The sequence below is a fragment of the Phyllobates terribilis genome, unplaced genomic scaffold (assembly GCF_046119375.1).
Source record: "Phyllobates terribilis strain yellow unplaced genomic scaffold, ASM4611937v1 Scaffold_2__4_contigs__length_985480577, whole genome shotgun sequence".
In the NCBI taxonomy this organism is placed as follows: Eukaryota; Metazoa; Chordata; class Amphibia; order Anura; family Dendrobatidae; genus Phyllobates; species Phyllobates terribilis.
In genome coordinates, this window is record NW_027362762.1 from 324569643 (window position 1) to 324588668 (window position 19026).

The 19026-nt window shown below is 42.1% G+C and overlaps 1 protein-coding gene across 1 annotated transcript in view; it reads right to left on the reverse strand.

The window, feature by feature from the left end:
* Positions 1 to 2210: 2210 nt before the first annotated feature.
* The window catches only part of ATP4B (ATPase H+/K+ transporting subunit beta), a 32026-nt gene continuing 15210 nt past the window's right edge, over positions 2211 to 19026 (reverse strand). Inside the window, exons 5-8 of the mRNA XM_073664425.1 lie at positions 11495 to 11551; positions 8203 to 8289; positions 7932 to 8119; positions 2211 to 3818 (exon numbers count right to left, since the gene is read on the reverse strand). Coding sequence (XP_073520526.1) covers positions 7958 to 8119; positions 8203 to 8289; positions 11495 to 11551 — 306 coding nt within the window. The 3' untranslated portion in view covers positions 2211 to 3818; positions 7932 to 7957. The remainder of the gene's footprint in view (positions 3819 to 7931; positions 8120 to 8202; positions 8290 to 11494; positions 11552 to 19026) is intronic.

A 19026-nucleotide genomic window follows, 5' to 3' on the forward strand; every position in this document is an offset into this window, starting at 1 on the left:
GGCCATAAAATGATCCTGAAAGAAAGTAGATTACAAGGTAACAAGAGAATTGTTACAGATCCATGTGTCAAAGTTAGGTGTAGGAGGGTCAGGTGAACCAAATTTGCAAACCGGGGTTTACCCCTAGGAGGTACTCAATTCATCTCTGAGGCAGATCATACAGAAAGGGCACATGGAATCTAAGAAAAGTAAGAATAGAAAAGCTTTTGTCACCACATATGATAAACATGGTAAGACTATAGCCAATATTGTTATAAAACATTAGCGTATAATTAGGGATACACATCCAGATAATGACATTTTTAACCACCTATCATGTCATATCATCAACCTAGATTACTTAAAGAATCCTTGGTTAGACCTGACTTTTGTGGAAAAATGATTATACAGTGGTTCCTTTCCATGATATATCATGTGGTTTATGGTGTTGTACCGAATGATCACAAAACTTCGCTAGATACCTGATGATATGTCAGCGGTTGAGCAATTATAATTGCTCTAGATTGCACATTTTGTCCTGTATGGGCATGATCATGCGATTGGAGATCACATAGGACAGCACACGTGGATGTGCATCAATGTATATACAACAGATGTTCATTGAGTGTGTGATTTTGATTGCTTTAGTCTGTGTGTGACATTGATCATGTACTCAATCATGTGACTGGTGATCACATAAGACTGCCCTTGTGGATGCACATCATCACACTGTGCCTGGTTTCCATCGCGACTTGTGATATATGCAGGACTCCAGATGATAATCAATTGACGTAGTGGGTTAGGACTATGAGCCTTTACCTGTGTGGATCGACCAATTACCACATTAGGGTCGGGTAAGTCAATTTTTTGTAACCTAAGTGATCATATGGTAATTTACTATGATGGAAATATGTACAGCAATCGTTTAAATTTGTTCTTATATTGTTTTTATTTACATGTTTTTATCCTAATAGCTTGACAGTTGCCATGATGGTGAGTGTGGGCACAGAGAAGGGGGAAAAGGTGGAGTCCATTTCCAATGGTGTATACGGTAAATAACTGTACAATGTCATTATATGTATTGGCTGTATTGTATTTCTGTACCTGCTTGAAAAAGGCAGTTTGTGTTGCCATGTATTTTAAGAAGATGAAATATAAGTTCAGTATTTTTTCAAGAATAAACGGAGCATCTAGTGCCTTTTTTTTTTAGTGCCATTTTTTAGTGATTTTTTTTTATATGCAACTGTTTGGATTGACCTGGTGGGAAGCCGCAGTGAGAAAGCACAGACATTTACCAGTAATGCATGGGATTCCTTCACTATATTCCCTACTCTATATAGCAAGTTTAGAAAAATCTCCTTTAATTTTTAGATTTAATTTTCTCAAATACAGCCATGTGAAAAATTGCTTGTTCAAGTCAATCATGTATTTATGCATACCTCCCAACTTTTAAAGAACGGTAATGGGGACAACCTATGTGACGCACTATGCGCACTTTGGAAAATTGTGACCATACCATCAAGCCCCACCCATTTAACATTTTTTCTACCTTGGCAGGAGGAGAATTTAGAGTGGGCATGGTGGCAGTTAATTTTTTTGTTAACTCATTTATAGTTGTAACAGCCATAACTTTCTCATTTTTTCATAAGCCTCTTTGAATGATACCTTGCTTTTTGCGTCTCTAAGGCTATGTTCACACATAGTGTAAACACTGTTTTTTGTTTAAGTTTTCTGCAGATGTCCACACCAAACTACCAAATAACAATCTTCTCTTTGTTATTGTATGTTTGCTTCATCTTTATATGTTTTTCCCTTATTTGATGCCTTTTTTGTGCCGATTTGAAGCCATGTTTAAATGTGTTTTTTATAGTACAGAAAAGCTGTTAAGAGCTACACTTTAAGTATGAGTTCATATATATATATGTATATATATATATATATATATATATATATTTTGTTTAAGAAAACAGTAGAAGATATATTCACGTAAATCCATGATTTATATTACTTTATTTGTGCTGATGGAAAGTACTTGTTATGAGTGTGTAAAAAGTAGTAAGGGATATAGCATAACAAAGCCAGTAAATATGATTAGCCACAAAGGAGTCCTGTAAAATATAGAATTCAAACACTAGTGATGTTTAAAGACTGAGAGATAATTATCAGTATTGTGCACCATACCAACAATGCACCCGTGCAACAGATTTCGAAACAGGACACTTACGCTCTGGTAAGAAATCATAGATTTAAAAAAAAAACTACGCCAGGTAAGAAAATGTTAGAAAACTGTTAAATCAGTGATTTTTTATACAAATATATATCAATGGTGTGGCAGGCCTTCATAAATATAATATATTTAATTTCTCATTACTATATTTTGTAGTGAACAGTGGAAATTCAATGTTTGCTTTATAAACAGATGTGTGTGTAGCTGAAACAAATGACTATTTATCAACATTGTTTTATATTTTCCTTCATTTCTTCATTTACATTTGTTTCTGCTAAGATACTATCCACTGCTAAAATCCCATAATCAGTGTGTGTTCTGAAACCCATATTTAAATTGCCAGTTCTTATCATTTCCAATCCTCTGTGATTGCCAAAAGTACAGCTTAGCAGTGTATGGCAGGCCAAGTGAATTAATACAAGAATATTCATAAAGCAAGACAAAGCGGAGCCGCAGAGTAGGTGTGGTTTTAACATTATTGTTAGAACCCTCCTGTATGTTTTTTCCATCTTGTGTTTTGCGGGCACGTGACCACCTGCCTTTATATTCCAGCTCCGCCCTTTTGGCTGTGCTGGACTTCAGTGTTTGACTGTTTCTCTAGCCAGGTGCTTCAGTGCCTTTCTCTGTCAGTTCTCTTGGTCCTTCCTGAACCTCTAGTACCTTTTTGTCAGTTTGTCTTTTTGTGTTCTGCAACAACTTCTCTGTTTAGGAGGTGTCCCATTTTTTTCCCAGTCCTTAGTTCTTTTAGGGACCCCTCCCCTTATACTAAAGGTCTTCATTCAGACTAGCCGAGGACTAAGGTGGGTCTGTTTGCTAGGAACAGTCAGCCTGCTACATCGTAGGGATTCAGCTTAGTCTTACTGTAGGGACAGCTTTCCCCTATCTTTCCTTAGTACTTGTTGCAGATCATAACAATTATAGTACATACAAACATATTTCAGAATAATTACTGGTCTTCAGACCATTCCAGCAGTTTGAAGGAGTAAACCATGGTTAAAGATTCCCTTAACTTTAAGCCTTGACTCATGTGCTTATTATCTCGGAGTATTTTAATTAACTAGAGTTGAGCAAAAAGATTTGTAGGCCATTCCTACATTTACTGTAACTTTTATGATTAAACTTTTGATAAATAAGTCCCAGTGTAATGACAACGCACAATAAAGACTAAACACGTTCAAACTGCTAATTAGTGTTACATTTAGGATTTTGTCTGAACTTACTCTACCAATCATACTGCTGCTTGGGAAACAAATATAATGCATTATTATATATTATACATATTTTACAGTAACAATTTTAAAGTTAACAAGTTGTTTTTTCTGTACTAGCTACATGAAGGTAGAGCTAGTTTTGGAGTGGTTCCATGGGCTATCTTGTGAAGGATGTATGTGACTATATGTATGAAATATGTAAATATCTATCGTCATATTAGTATCTCCATCCATTTGTATTTCCATTTTACATGTATCAGTGCTAATTTACAAAAAATTGGCATCAAGTTACTCTTGCTGTGTCTGTAATTTGAACATTTTGTAGCAGAGTTCATGCTTTTTGACTGAATGTTGATAAAAATGTCTTTTCCATGCCTAACTTCTTCCTGCTGGGCACAGATCTGTGGATGACAAGAGCAATATTATTTATTATATTTACACAGATATTCCACTGATTTAATCTACTATAATACTAGAAATGTTAATTTCTACTGTATGCATCGATAAACTATGATAATATGTAGCAGAATTTGTACCCTGCTTTCATCTCCGATAAGGTGCAACAATGTGAAAAGCTCTTCTATGTGCAGTCCTTCTAGAAGATTACACATTATATTTGATGGTATTGTAACACTAAAGGTGCAGATCAGGAATTTTTTTATATGATGTACTGATATCCATGTACTTTGGCCTCCTCTTTTCTTCTTTTCAACCTTTATCTTGGTTACCAGATATGACCCTGCATTTTTTTTTTGTACTCTGATTCGATACCATGATGTATCAGCACAGCAACACATGGGCAGCTAGAGCCATTGCCATCTCTGCTTGCTGTGGTAACACTATAATCCTTCTCTCCATCTTATAAATATACAGTATATAAATATATTATGATCTTATAAATATATAAATGATCTAGATAAAGGATCTGAAATTAAACTAATTTGCAGATGATGCAGAGCTAGGAAGGATAGCTAAGATTAGAGATGGCAGAAAAAGGATTCAGAAGGATCTAGATACAGTGGTGTGAAAAAGTGTTTGACCCCTTTCTGATTTCTTATTCTTTTTCATGTTTGGCACACTTAAATATTTCAGATCACAAAACAAATTAAAATATTTGACAAAGATAACACAAGTAAACACAATATGCAAATTTTAAATGAAGGTCTTTATTATTAAGGGAAAAAGAAATCCAAACCTACAGAGCCCTGTGTGAAAAAGTGATTGCCCCCCCCCCCTAAATTATGTCTTAACTGTGGTTTATCACATCTTTGGGAAGCTGAGGAGATTATAAGATTAAACTATTGATTTTAATGTTCAATTTATGATGCTTAATATGCCCTGTGATAGAGCTACAGAGGAACTGAACACTTTCTGCTAAGTTTTCTTAGAGATTCTATGAGCTACAATCTGAGCATCCCAGCAGTTAGAGATACTGAAGCAGGACTACAAAATGAAAAACAAATAATTGGGAGTTAATTGAAATTGCTTAAAAGCAACATGCCGCTGCATAAATGTCTCACATTTTTAGATTGTCCTAAATTGGGATTAGTACTGTACCTTCTTTGAGCATGTGAAGATTTGTCAGAGTTTTTTTTACAGACTAGGGTAAAAAGTGCCCTATTTTTTATGGACAGTTCAGAAATTTCTTGACTGTTGGCAACATTACTGGCTTCACAAATCTGGACCAGCCACGGGTCTCCTGACTCAAACTCAACAGTCTTAAAGGCATATTCAATCATAGCCAAAAGTTTTGCAATTAACACAATTTTTGTTTTTCACAGTTTGCTGCTTTCAATGTTTTCAGATCTTTTAGGCAGATGTTTCTATAGTTACTGAAGTACAATTATAGACATTTCATAAGTTTTGACACTTTTATTGTAAAATACATAAATTTAATGCAAAGATTCAATATCTACAGTGTTGACCCTTATTTTTTAAGACTTCTGCAATTGACCTTGGCATGCTGAATATCAACTAATCAGCCAAATCCTGGCTGATTGCAACCCATTCTTGCCTAATCATTGCTTGGAGTTTATCACAATTTCAGTGTTTTGGTTTATACACATGCTTTTTGAGTATTGTCGACAGATTCTCAGTGGGATTGAAATTTCGGGATTTTTTTCCTGGCCAAAATTTCAATGTTTTTTTTCATCTACCAACTTAGTTCTCACTTTTGCCTTTTGACATAATACTCAAAATCATTGTTTATCACCAAGTGCTCTTGAGCCACTGGGAGAAGTTGTTCTTAGGGCGGTTTCACACGTCCGGATATTTCCGTGTGTGGCACACATGTGGCAACCGCATGCTGCCCGTTTGCCGCATCAGGATCACACGTATCGGCGCCTGGGAATCAGTGTGCAGCTGTTCCCAAGCGCTGGGTGCTGAATGCTGCCCTCATCATTGTTCCTTGCTCACGCCGTGATCAGCACGAGCAAGAGACAATGTTGGGAGTAGTAGTCTGCTCCTGCAGTGTCCCTGTGTAAAAAAAAGAATAAAATAACAAAATCCTTATACTCACCTGTCCGGAGATGTCCCCCTTTGTAATCCTCTGACCGCTGACACCGAGGAGCCGAGGACAATGAGCCACTCAGGAGTGGTGTCCTGTCACTCAGTGAGCTCAGCATAGAGCAGGGGCCCGCTCGCTGTAGCTGCTCAGGCTCCCCGGCTCCTTGGCGTCAGCGGTCAGAGGATTACAGTGGGGGACATCTCCGGACAGGTGAGTATAAGGATTTTATTATTTTATTCTTATTTTTACATGGGGACACTGCGGGAGCAGACTACTACTCCCAACATTGTCCCTTGGTCGTGCTAATCACAGCGCGAGCAAGGAACAATGATGAGGGCAGTATTCAGCACCTGGCGCTTAGGAACAACACTAACTATACACTGATTCCCAGGCGCCGGTACGTGTCATACAGATGACACACGGATGTCATCCGTGTGTGTTCAGCGTGAGACATTTTGCGGACCGTGCAGCGTGTAAAAAAACGGATATGTCAGCGCTTGGAGCATACGGACACACGGTCCGTGGAAACACACTGACATGTGCGCAGACCCATAGATTTCAATGGGTCTGCGTGTGTCAGTGTCCTCTCGTACATGTGAAAACTGTCACCACACATACTGGAGAGGTTTAGATACCATACTTTATTTGTGGCAATGATCTAAGGCAAAATTGTGAGTGAGCCCACTCACGTGGATAAAAAAGCACCCCTACACATGACACATGAATGATCTTAGGATGCTTTACTGTTGGCTTGACACAGAACTCATGGTAACACTCACCTTTTCTTCCTTGGACAATCATTCTAAAGGGGGCTTCATCAGAGAAGGGATTAGATTGCAGAAAACTGGGGTAAAGTTATTTTCTCTGATGAAGCCCTCTTCAAACTGTTTAACTGAATAATTTTCCGAAGAAGAAAGGGCTACCTTGAGTCCTGTGTTATGCCAACAGTAAAGCATCATGGTTTGCTGTTCAATCAAGGGAGTGGGTGAACTCATAACTTTGCCTAAGAACACTGCAAAGACTTAAGAATGGTATCTAAAGATCCTCCAAGAGCAACTTCTCCCAACAAAAGGTAAAATTGATAATTTAAGTAGCTTGGTGAAAAAAAGATTGAAATTTTAAATCCAGTAAACTCCCCATAATCTCAACACCACTGAGAATCTGTACATAATTCTCAAAAAGTGAGTGGGTAAACGAAAATACAGAAATTGTGATAAACTCCAAGCACTGATTAAGTAAGAATCTGTCAGGATTTAGCCCTGAAGCTGATATCCAGTATGCGATGGAGAACTGCGAAAGTTTTTAAAAATTAGGATCAATACTATAAATCTTGAGTTTTTGCATAAACTTCATGTATTTTTCAATAAAAGTGTGAAAACATATGAAATGCTTATAATTGTACTTCAGTAGCCAGAGAAACATTGGATTAACAGATCTAAAAACTGAAGCAGCAAGCTGTATGAAAACCAAAATTTGTCATTCTTAAAATTTTTGCCCATGACTATATGAGACTGTTTAGTTCTGGTCAGCAGACCGGCTGCTGTTCTGAATATTGAGGTCTGTAAAAATACCATGTACATAAGTTAATTTATTTATTTTACTCACTTATATAGAGCCATTAATTCCACAAAGCTTTACAGACATTATCGGCACTGTCCCCATTGGGGCTCAGAATCTAAATTCCGATCAGTATGTCGTTGGAATATGAGAGGAAACCGGAGAACCCGGAAGAAACCCAGTTCAATATAATGTTAGTTTTTATATTCCAGCATTTGGCAATGAATTTTTTACTATCATTGTACGTTTTATTCTGTTGGTCCTTGTGTATTATCCGTGTATGTAGATTTGGAATTAACATGAATACACTGATAACTTATCATCTTGAATTTCATCTGCTAATCTCTAAAGTAATTGTTAGCAAATACACGTATTTGATTTTCCTCCTGTTTCATTGTTAGTGCACCTTTTGCGTGACGTTTGTAACGAACCGTCGCCACACTGCTCATACCTTGTATTCCTGTTATAGAGGTCAAATTACTTATGTATTTTAAGCCTGAATGTCACTTTTCCTTCATACGGATCATGAGGGTTCTCATTTATGATGTGGCTTCCATTAACTTTACAAACAATTTCAATTTCCTTGTCAAACTTAACATTAGAAAGTTTCACCGCCACTAATGGATTGGTGTAGTTTGGCTGAAAGAAAAGAGGGGGAAGATATTATGAGTTTTACAGAAAAATAACCAAGGCTTGATAACTGGATTTTCACTCTAGGATACCTGTCTCTTTTTTCCATAGTATGGGAAGTACTGCACACCAAAGGATCCATGCGGAAAATACTCTACATGTCCAAGATCTTGTTCATCCTATGTGGTGTAAGCATGTATGGCATAATTTCATTATTATAATTAGAAGTATTTTATATTACATTATACAAGCATTATAGGTCAAAAATTAGCTTCCATGATCAAATACATAATTTTTCTTTACAGTTCCTAACATTATACACTAATCCAGTTTGTCATTAACTTGGACAAAAAAGTAGAAAAATGGAAAGCTGATGAATCCATTATAAATTAATGGGATTAATCAGTCCTTGTTAGGGTTTATTATAGATCAAGCCTCATGCACATTGCTGTATTACTGCTCCATATAACCTTTCACGTGTTCAGAGACATAACATGGCACTTAAAAAAAAAATTACGGGGCATTAGTGGAGCTCCATCTTCTTTTGATTTTAAACAGAGGCTCCCTTCTAACAGATTCTGACAATAGAATTGGGCCAGATTCCATTTGATAACAAAAGCTCTTAATCACATGCAATTTTAAAGGTGCAGTGTTATTTTACTTCACCATCTATACATGATGTCTCCATTAGACAATAGACAGCTACTCCTTCAACGTTCAGTAATCACAAACTGGTATACCATTGCCTGCTGTCTCCTAATCTAAGGTTTACAAAGTGGAATCCCTGAAAATGTAGTAATTGCTTAAAGCCACTTTTGTAAAACAAGACAAAGAAAGCTAACACCTACTACAAAAAAAAATGGAAGTGATCCAAAGAAATGTTTGTCATTTTTATATTCCCATTTTTTTTGCTGCTATCAGAGGAAAATGTAAAGGAAAAAAAGGAAATAATTTTTTTTATCTTTCATGAAAATTTCTATTTTCAATTTTTTTTTAATTTTTTATTTGCGACTATAAAGAACCACTAAAATACATTTTAAAATGTGTTCTCTCCGTATAAATAATTTTTATATATTGGACATATGCTTTTCTGATGGGTCAGGACTAGAGACAGCAATTCAAACTAGCAGTGTCTTTTTTTTTCTTGTTTATTTTTCTCTTGCTTTTTTTTAGTTATTTTTTAGGTGTTTTTTTTTTCCATTTAATTCACATATTGTGCCAACACGAAAGGACAAGGAGAGCATTTCAACATTGTAATAGATTTTAGTATGGCTGGTTTTATCTGTAAGTGGGGTTGCTATATTAGCCCTAGTTACAGGGGAACTTCAGCCTCCTACTAGATAATCTGTGTCTGACCCAGCAGCTCTTGCTACTTCCCGACATCTGACAATCACATGATCGCTGCTTCAGGAGGAGAAAGAGCTGTTATCGCTTTCTATACTGTATACACAGAGCTTGGTAAGTGCTGTGTATACAGCAGTTGGAAAAACAGAGATGGTAATAATCCATCTCTGCCTTTTCTGTGGAAAGTCTGAAAGCTGACTGTTTAACAAGCAGCTCCTCAACCCCAAAGCTGCATCCAGCTGCTTATTCTTCATTGACATTCTAAAATGTCATTACAGAGTAATATGCAGACCTCCCAACGTTTAAAGTCTATACGCAGAAGCAGCTAAGGCAAAATTATTAGGATCAAAATAAAGTGTCTTCATTAAAGGGGTTGTCCTGTCAAAAGTGATAAGTCTGCAGTCACTCTGTGCGACGGCAGACTTATGAATCCTCCCAGCGCAGGCACTGTGCGCTGCAGGGATTCACCGGTATGAGACCAGGGACCGGAGGCTATGTATACATTATACATACCCCCGGCCGTTCATACACTTGTATGGAGCGAGGTCACGCCCCATCTAGTGACGTGGATGGCCAGTGGGCGCGTCCAACTAGAAGGCGCGGCCTTTTTCAATACATGTGTATGGAGAACAAGGCCACGCACACTGGCCAGGGTATGTATAATGTATACATGGCCTCTGGTCCCGGGACCCATACCGGCGAATCCCCGCAGCGCACAGTGCCTGCGCTGGGGGGATTCATAAGTCTGCAGTCACACAGAGTGACTGCAGACTTATCACTTTTGACTGGACAACCCCTTTAAGGAAGCACTCCAGCATTTTTTGATATATACTTAGGCCATTATTAAAAAATAATGTATATGCCTTTTGTATACTTGTTTTATTTGCTGTTGCCTACCATCTTGATTCCATTTTAACTTCTGCTATGATTCCCCTAATCCATTATTTCCCATGATGCTTTTGGTCTTGCAGAAGGGTTGGGTTCTATTCCCTGATGGATAGTACAAAGTCTCAGTGTATTAGATGTAATCCAGCTTTTGGCTGTCTTCCCTACTTTTTATATAAAGCAGAACTAAAGATGTAGATTCTTGAAACTGTCTAAAAAGAAAAACTGCTGTCATTGTCCATAGCAACCAATCACAGAGCAGTTTTAATTTTTCAAAAGCAGAATACAACATTAAAGCTGCATTGTGATTGGTTGCAATGGGCAACAAAGACAGTTTTACTTTTTAGTAAGGACACACAGTGGAGCAAGAAGGGCTGAGCTGGATTAAGAGAGGATGGCTGAGAGTTGCCACAAGGAATTTGATAGGTAATGATATCATCCTCTAGTTCACAGGAAGTCAGAAACTGACTTCCTGTTCATACATTAGAGTATGTACTGCAGTGGTTGTCAGACTGGCGTTTATATTACACAGCTGCCCATTATGAAGGGGAGGGATTTATGGATGTAACTGAGCTGAGATTAAACAAATATTACTGATAATCAGTATTATATATGCAAAAGAAAAATGCTGAAAGGGATGTCAGCTGAATTTCACTCCAAACTTTTTTTTTGTGCATGTATCTCTTTCAAAGACAAGTCCAGCAATATCATTACATGGTCAGCTGCTCCTCTGTTACTGAGAAATCAGCATTTGAATTGATATACAAATGAGGCTGTAGATCTGAAGCCTCTGTCACTCCTGCTCTATTCGCTGCCCCGGGCCGAATCCTCCTGCTTGACTGTCAGCCTCTATGCTGTGTGACTTCAGACAAAAAAGTCATCAGTCAAGCAGGAGGAGGCGACTCTGGTGGGGAATTGAGCTGGAGTGACAGAGGCTTCAGATCTACAGTCTCATGTGCATATCCATTCAAATGCTGATTTCTCAGTAATGGAGGAATGGATTGGGCATTTAAATGTATTGCCAGGCTGATCTTGGAAAGAGCTACAAGCACATAAATAGTTTGCGTGTGAAATCATGCTGACAGATTCCCTTTAACACTTCAGCACAATAGTGAACAAACAAAATTGTGTTACTTGATTGTAAATCAAACAAACCATTGAGGAGCAATGTAGAGTTGGGGATGTTTTATTGTCGGGTATGAAATTTATGATCTGAAAAAAAAGAGCACACAACTTGTTACACATGGGTACAATTTTCTAACATAATTCACTTTAATAGCTAGAAACTTGCAATACACCTTCAATAGCTGTCAGCCAAGTGTTTGCTGGGCTAGCAGTCGTTCTTACAGACCTCCGAGCATGTATACATTAAGGGAGTAACTGCCAGAAATGTATCTACCCTGAGAACAAAAAAGTTTCTGAGTTTCATATTCAACATTCCTGAACTTTCTTTCCCTGAACATCATGAGTTCTGAGAAAATTAGATGGCCCCCATATATGTACATAAGATAGTTGTCCAGTCTCGCCAAAATCGATCGATTTGCCTAATGTTAAAGGGGTTGTCTTGTCAAAAGTGATATCTGCAGTCAGTCTGTGTGACTGCAGACTTAGGCTGTGTGCCCACGATGCGTTTTTCAAGCGTTTTTTGCTGCAGAATTTATGCAGCGTAAACGCTTGTAAAACGCTTGGTAATCCATCCCCCATGGTCCCCAATGACATTCCGCACTTTCAATGCCCATGCTGCGGAATTTTCCGCAGCGTTTTTGATGTGCGGAAAAATCCGCAGCATGTTCATTATTTGTGCGTTTACGCATGCGGAATTGCCTTCTCAATGCATTAAAAAACACATGGCAATTCCGCATGTCAAAAACGCTTCAAAAACGAGTGTCAAATTCCGCACGCGTTTTTCCAGGTAAGGACATGCAGAAATGAAGAGGAAATTTTCCGCTTCATTTCTGCATCGTGGGCACATAGCCTTATGAATCCCCTCAGCGCAGGGACTGTGCACTGCAAGGATTCGCCGGTATGAGATCCGGTAACGGAGAGAATGTATGGGTTATACATACCCCCAGCCAGTGGCCGTGGGCTCGCTCTAATACTAATATGCAAAAGTGCAATAACAAAGCAAAAAAAGTTCAGCTAATGTGCAACATTGTCAAAAAGAAGGAAATTAATGTCTAGATAACATAGTGAGGGAGATCTACCAACCAACATGACTGAGAATTCCAGCTGAATTTGCTAAAAAAAACAACAACAGGCATTTACCATACTTATTGTATCTTGTGTCAGATTTATCTTTTGTTTTAGAAACTTTTCCAACTCTCTTGTCAGTTTTAAAGAGGACTTGTCACAAGATCAAAGAGGCCAGTTTTTGGTCTTATTTTATTCCAGCTTCTCCCTTGAGTAAACTATATCTATTTTTTGTAATTTTGCATCTCATTCCCAAAATATGGGCAGTTTTATTCAGTACTAATTTTTATGGTCTTTTTCAAGAAGGCATTGCTCACAGGGTAATAATGTAGAGCAGGCTAAAGAAATTCCCTAGTAAATCTTGACTGGAAAGGAGTGAGAAGATGGCTGACACCACCTGAAGACATTACATTAACAAAATCACGATAGCAAAGTGATATTCTAATGTATTTTTGTATATAGATGTTTTATGCAATTGTTTAATATATGATTTGTGCCTTCAATGCACTTGTACTGGTAAAGAAGTCAAAGTAACATTGCAGGTAAGGGCAAGAAATAGTTATAGCTGGTCAACCCAGATGGTGGGAGAAGTTTTTGGGAGTAGAAAGAGAGTTACTTACTGATTAAGTGAAGTGAGGGAAGCCAGTCATGGAGTGTGATAGTCTAGACCGCGTACTAAGTATATGTGATAGAAAAGGGATTTTTTTAGGTAGCAAACCTGCAATTCGATTTGAAAAATGGCAGTCTGGATCTTAATATGTCCAGAACATCCTAGATGCTTAAGAAGTGGAAAAGTCTGAATGAGAGTCTGGCTGCAGTGGGTATAGCTGGATGCCCAAGGAAGTATAGCTGTGGGTTTGTGGGTGCCCTTACACTGCACAGGCAAAGTAGGGCTGAAGAGGCAATGCATAAGCTAAATCCAAGAGTGAAGAAATACTGGACTTGGCAGACAGGGGTACAGTTACTGCACAGAAGGTACAGTACATGAACCATAGACTGGATATGTTAATTGCTTTCTAAGGGAAGTATTCCAAGCATATTCTGTGCCTGGAGATGAGTAACAAGATTTGTACTACCCTGGTCAGGCATACTCTTTGGTGGTTTGTGGCAGCCGGATCCATTTTCCTGGCCGGCATGCAGGGCCGGCGTCAGCACCCGGCGCACCCGGGCAAATGCCGGGGCCCTGAGCAGGCAGAGGGGCCCACTGGCGGTCGCGCACCCCGCTGGGCTATGGGCGGAGGAGAGCGGTGTCAGCGCCCGCCCTTCTCCGCCGCTTGCTCAGGGCCCCGGCAGCCCGATACTTACCTCTCCCCGTGCCTCCACAGATCAGCTGTCTTCCTGCTCTGCGCTCCCTGTGACGTCTCAGGTCAGAGGGCCCGGTGACGTCTTTACACCGCGCCCTCCCCTGAGCCGTCACAGGGAGCGCTGAGCGGGAAGACGCCGACAACGCTGGAGTTCGGAGCCGAGCAGCGAGCGGCGGGCAGCAGGCAGCAGGCAGCAGGTAGCAGGTGAGGAGAAGGGAGGTGAGTATTTGATTTTTTTTTTAATGTATGGAGGCATGGGGCATTATAAAGAGGGGAGGGGGGGCATCCTCCATGGAGCATTATAAAGAGGAGGGGTGACAGCCTGCATGGGGCATTATAAGGTGGGGAACAGCCTACATGGGGCATTATAAAGAGGGGGGGATTCCTGCTTGGGGCATTATAATGAGGAGGGGTGACAGCCTGCATGGGGCATTATAAGGTGGGGACCAGCCTGCATGGGGCATTATAAGGTGGGGAACAGCCTGCACGGGGCATTATAAAGAGAGGGGGGGGACAGCCTGCATGGGGCAGTATAAAGAGGAGGGGTGACAGCCTGCATGGAGCATTATAAAGAGGAGGGGTGACAGCCTGCATGGGGCATTATAAAGAGGAGGGGTGACAGCCTGCATGGGGCATTATAAAGAGGGGGGGCAGCCTGTATGGGGCATTATGTGGGGGGTAACAGCCTGCATGGAGCATTAAAAGGGAGGGGGCTGTATGGGGCATTATGTGGGGGGGAACAGCCTGCATGGAGCATTATAAAGAGGGGAGGGGGGGCATCCTCCATGGAGCATTATAAAGAGGAGGGGTGACATCCTGCATGGGGCATTATAAAGAGGAGGGGTGACAGCCTGCATGGGGCAGTATAAAGAGGAGGGGTGACAGCCTGCATGGGGCAGTATAAAGAGGAGGGATGACAGCCTGCATGGGGCATTATAAGGTGGGGAACAGCCTGCATGGGGCATTATAAAGAGGGGGGGATTCCTGCTTGGGGCATTATAATGAGGAGGGGTGACAGCCTGCATGGGGCATTATAAGGTGGGGACCAGCCTGCATGGGGCATTATAAGGTGGGGAACAGGCTGCACGGGGCATTATAAAGAGAGGGGGGGACATCCTGCATGGGGCATTATAAAAAGATGGGGTGACAGCCTGCATGGGGCAGTATAAAGAGGAGGGGTGACAGCCTGCATGGAGCATTATAAAGAGGAGGGGTGACAGCCTGCATGGGGCATTATAAAGAGGGGGGGCAGCCTGTATGGGGCATTATGTGGGGGGTAACAGCCTGCATGGAGCATTAAAAGGGGGGGGCCTGTATGGGGCATTATGTGGGGGGGAACAGCCTGCATGGAGCATTATAAGGGGGGGGCAGCCTGTATGGGGCATTATGTGGGGGGTAACAGCCTGCATGGAGCATTAAAAGGGGGGCCTGTATGGGGCATTATGTGGGGGGGAACAGCCTGCGTGGAGCATTATAAGGGGGGGGCAGCCTGTATGGGGCATTATGTGGGGGGTAACAGCCTGCATGGAGCATTAAAAGGGAGGGGCCTGTATGGGGCATTATGTGGGGCGTAACAGCCTGCATGGAGCATTATAAGGGGGGGACAGCCTGTATGGGGCATTATGTGGGGGGTAACAGCCTGCATGGAGCATTATAAGGGGGGGACAGCCTGTATGGGGCATTATGTGGGGGGTAACAGCCTGCATGGAGCATTATAAGGGGGGGACAGCCTGTATGGGGCATTATGTGGGGGGTAACAGCCTGCATGCAGCATTATATGGGGACCGGTATCCTGTATGGAGCGTTATATGGGGGCCAGTATCCTGTATGGAGCGTTATATGGGGGCCAGTATTCTGTATGGAGCCTTATATGGGGGCCAGTATTCCGTATGGAGCCTTATATGGAAGCCAGTATTCCGTATGGAGCCTTATATGGGGGCCAGTATTCCATATGGGGGCCAGTATTCCGTATGGAGCCTTATATGGGGGCCAGTATTCCGTATGGAGCCTTATATGGGGGCCAGTATTCCTTATGGAGCCTTATATGGGGGCCAGTATTCCTTATGGAGCCTTATATGGGGGCCAGTATTCCATATGGGGCCTTATATGGGGGCCAGTATTCCGTATGGAGCCTTATATGGGGGCCAGTATTCCGTATGGAGCCTTATATGGGGGCCAGTATTCCGCATGGAGCCTTATATGGGGGTCAGTATTCCGCATGGAGCCTTATATGGGGTCAGTATTCCGCATGGAGCCTTATATGGGGTCAGTATTCCGCATGGAGCCTTATATGGGGGTTAGTATTCCGCATGGAGCCTTATATGGGGGTCAGTATTCCGCATGGAGCCTTATATGGGGGTCAGTATTCCGTATGGGGCCTTATATGGGGGCCAGTATTCCGTATGGGGCCTTATATGGGGGCCAGTATTCCGTATGGGGTCTTATATGGGGGCCAGTTTTCCGTATGGGGTCTTATATGGGGGCCAGTATTCCGTATGGGGTCTTATATGGGGGCCAGTATTCCGTATGGGGCCTTATATGGGGGCCAGTATTCCGTATGGGGCCTTATATGGGGGCCAGTATTCCGTATGGGGTCTTATATGGGGGCCAGTATTCCGTATGGGGCCTTATATGGGGGCCAGTATTCCGTATGGGGCCTTATATGGGGGCCAGTATTCCGTATGGGGCCTTATATGGGGGCCAGTATTCCTTATGGAGCCTTATATGGGGGCCAGTATTCCTTATGGAGCCTTATATGGGGGCCAGTATTCCATATGGGGCCTTATATGGGGGCCAGTATTCCGTATGGAGCCTTATATTGGGGCCAGTATTCCGTATGGAGCCTTATATGGGGGCCAGTATTCCGCATGGAGCCTTATATGGGGGTCAGTATTCCGCATGGAGCCTTATATGGGGTCAGTATTCCGCATGGAGCCTTATATGGGGGTCAGTATTCCGCATGGAGCCTTATATGGGGGTCAGTATTCCGCATGGAGCCTTATATGGGGGTCAGTATTCCGTATGGGGCCTGATATGGGAGCCAGTATTCCGTATGGGGCCTTATATGGGGGCCAGTATTCCGTATGGGGTCTTATATGGGGGCCAGTTTTCCGTATGGGGTCTTATATGGGGGCCAGTATTCCGTATGGGGTCTTATATGGGGGCCAGTATTCCGTATGGGGCCTTATATGGGGGCCAGTATTCCGTATGGGGCCTTATATGGGGGCCAGTATTCCGTATGGGGCCTTATATGGGGGCCAGTATTCCGTATGGGGTCTTATATGGGGGCCAGTATTCCGTATGGGGCCTTATATGGGGGCCAGTATTCCGTATGGGGCCTTATATGGGGGCCAGTATTCCGTATGGGGCCTTATATGGGGGCCAGTATTCCGTATGGGGCCTTATATGGGGGCCAGTATTCCTTATGGAGCCTTATATGGGGGCCAGTATTCCTTATGGAGCCTTATATGGGGGCCAGTATTCCATATGGGGCCTTATATGGGGGCCAGTATTCCGTATGGAGCCTTATATGGGGGCCAGTATTCCGTATGGAGCCTTATATGGGGGCCAGTATTCCGCATGGAGCCTTATATGGGGGTCAGTATTCCGCATGGAGCCTTATATGGGGTCAGTATTCCGCATGGAGCCTTATATGGGGGTCAGTATTCCGCATGGAGCCTTATATGGGGGTCAGTATTCCGCATGGAGCCTTATATGGGGGTCAGTATTCCGTATGGGGCCTGATATGGGAGCCAGTATTCCGTATGGGGCCTTATATGGGGGCCAGTATTCCGTATGGGGTCTTATATGGGGGCCAGTTTTCCGTATGGGGTCTTATATGGGGGCCAGTATTCCGTATGGGGTCTTATATGGGGGCCAGTATTCCGTATGGGGCCTTATATGGGGGCCAGTATTCCGTATGGGGCCTTATATGGGGGCCAGTATTCCGTATGGGGCCTTATATGGGGGCCAGTATTCCGTATGGGGTCTTATATGGGGGCCAGTATTCCGTATGGGGCCTTATATGGGGGCCAGTATTCCGTATGGGGCCTTATATGGGGGCCAGTATTCCGTATGGGGCCTTATATGGGGGCCAGTATTCCGTATGGGGCCTGATATGGGGGCAAGTATTCCGTATGGGGCCTTATATGGGGGCCAGTATTCCGTATGGGCGTTATATGGGGACTAGTATTCCGTATGGAGCTTTATATGGGGGCCACTATTCTGTGTGGAGCGATTCACCGGTTTCTGAGCTATTGTGGAATTTACAATAGATATCACTCATGAAGTGAAATCTTTGCATTGTACTATATATATATATTTCTCCGCCGTATCTCTGCATCATGAATCGTGGTATGTGTTAAAGGGGCCCACTGAGACTCTTTCGCCCGGGGCCCAGAAAAACCTGGAGCCGGCCCTGCCGGCATGTCATGACATTGTGTAAGGTTTAGTCAATATGGGGCACTCTACAGAACAGGAAGTGTCCGCCTATTTTGAGATTTAGTTGACAGAGTGAAATTGCAGGATTTCAGGATTTTTTTTCAACAGTGGAAGGTCATTTACATCTTTGCCTTTTTTGGCCAAAACAAGAGTATCTATTTTTATATGTATCCTGGCCACCAAACACAGGCCTATGCTGTGAGCCTAACTGCTATAGAAATGACTAAAAGTTACGGTAATAGTGTAGCAAAGTGAGTTGCAATGTTGGTGTAACTCTCATGTTGTGGAAACATCATAGCTATCTGTGCTACACTGTTGCTATAATTCCCTTTTATTCCTATAAGAGTATTCTCAAACAGCAAAGTGTAGCTGCTGTCAGCTGTTTAGTAACCCCATCCCTGGAGGACAGGTGTTATGAATGTAACACACACTCTTGGGTAATGGAAAAAGGAAAGACCTACCACAGGGAGACGCTGCACTCACACCCAACTGGTCCCTGTACAGAGTAGAAAGACCATAGCCGCACAGCTTAAAAACACTACCTCAGACCTGGCTCCCTCAAAGGTTATTGAGGAGTTTCGCATACCTCCTGAGGAACCAGAGGGGAGGCCGCCACACACTGCCAACAAGAGGGGAGAAAAATGTGCAGGAAGATATGAAAACCCAAGGTGAGAAAATTAAGATCTATATAAAATAGAGAGGGAAAGTTAAGGTGAGCTAAAAATAAACAAAACAAGAATAACCTCCCAGAAA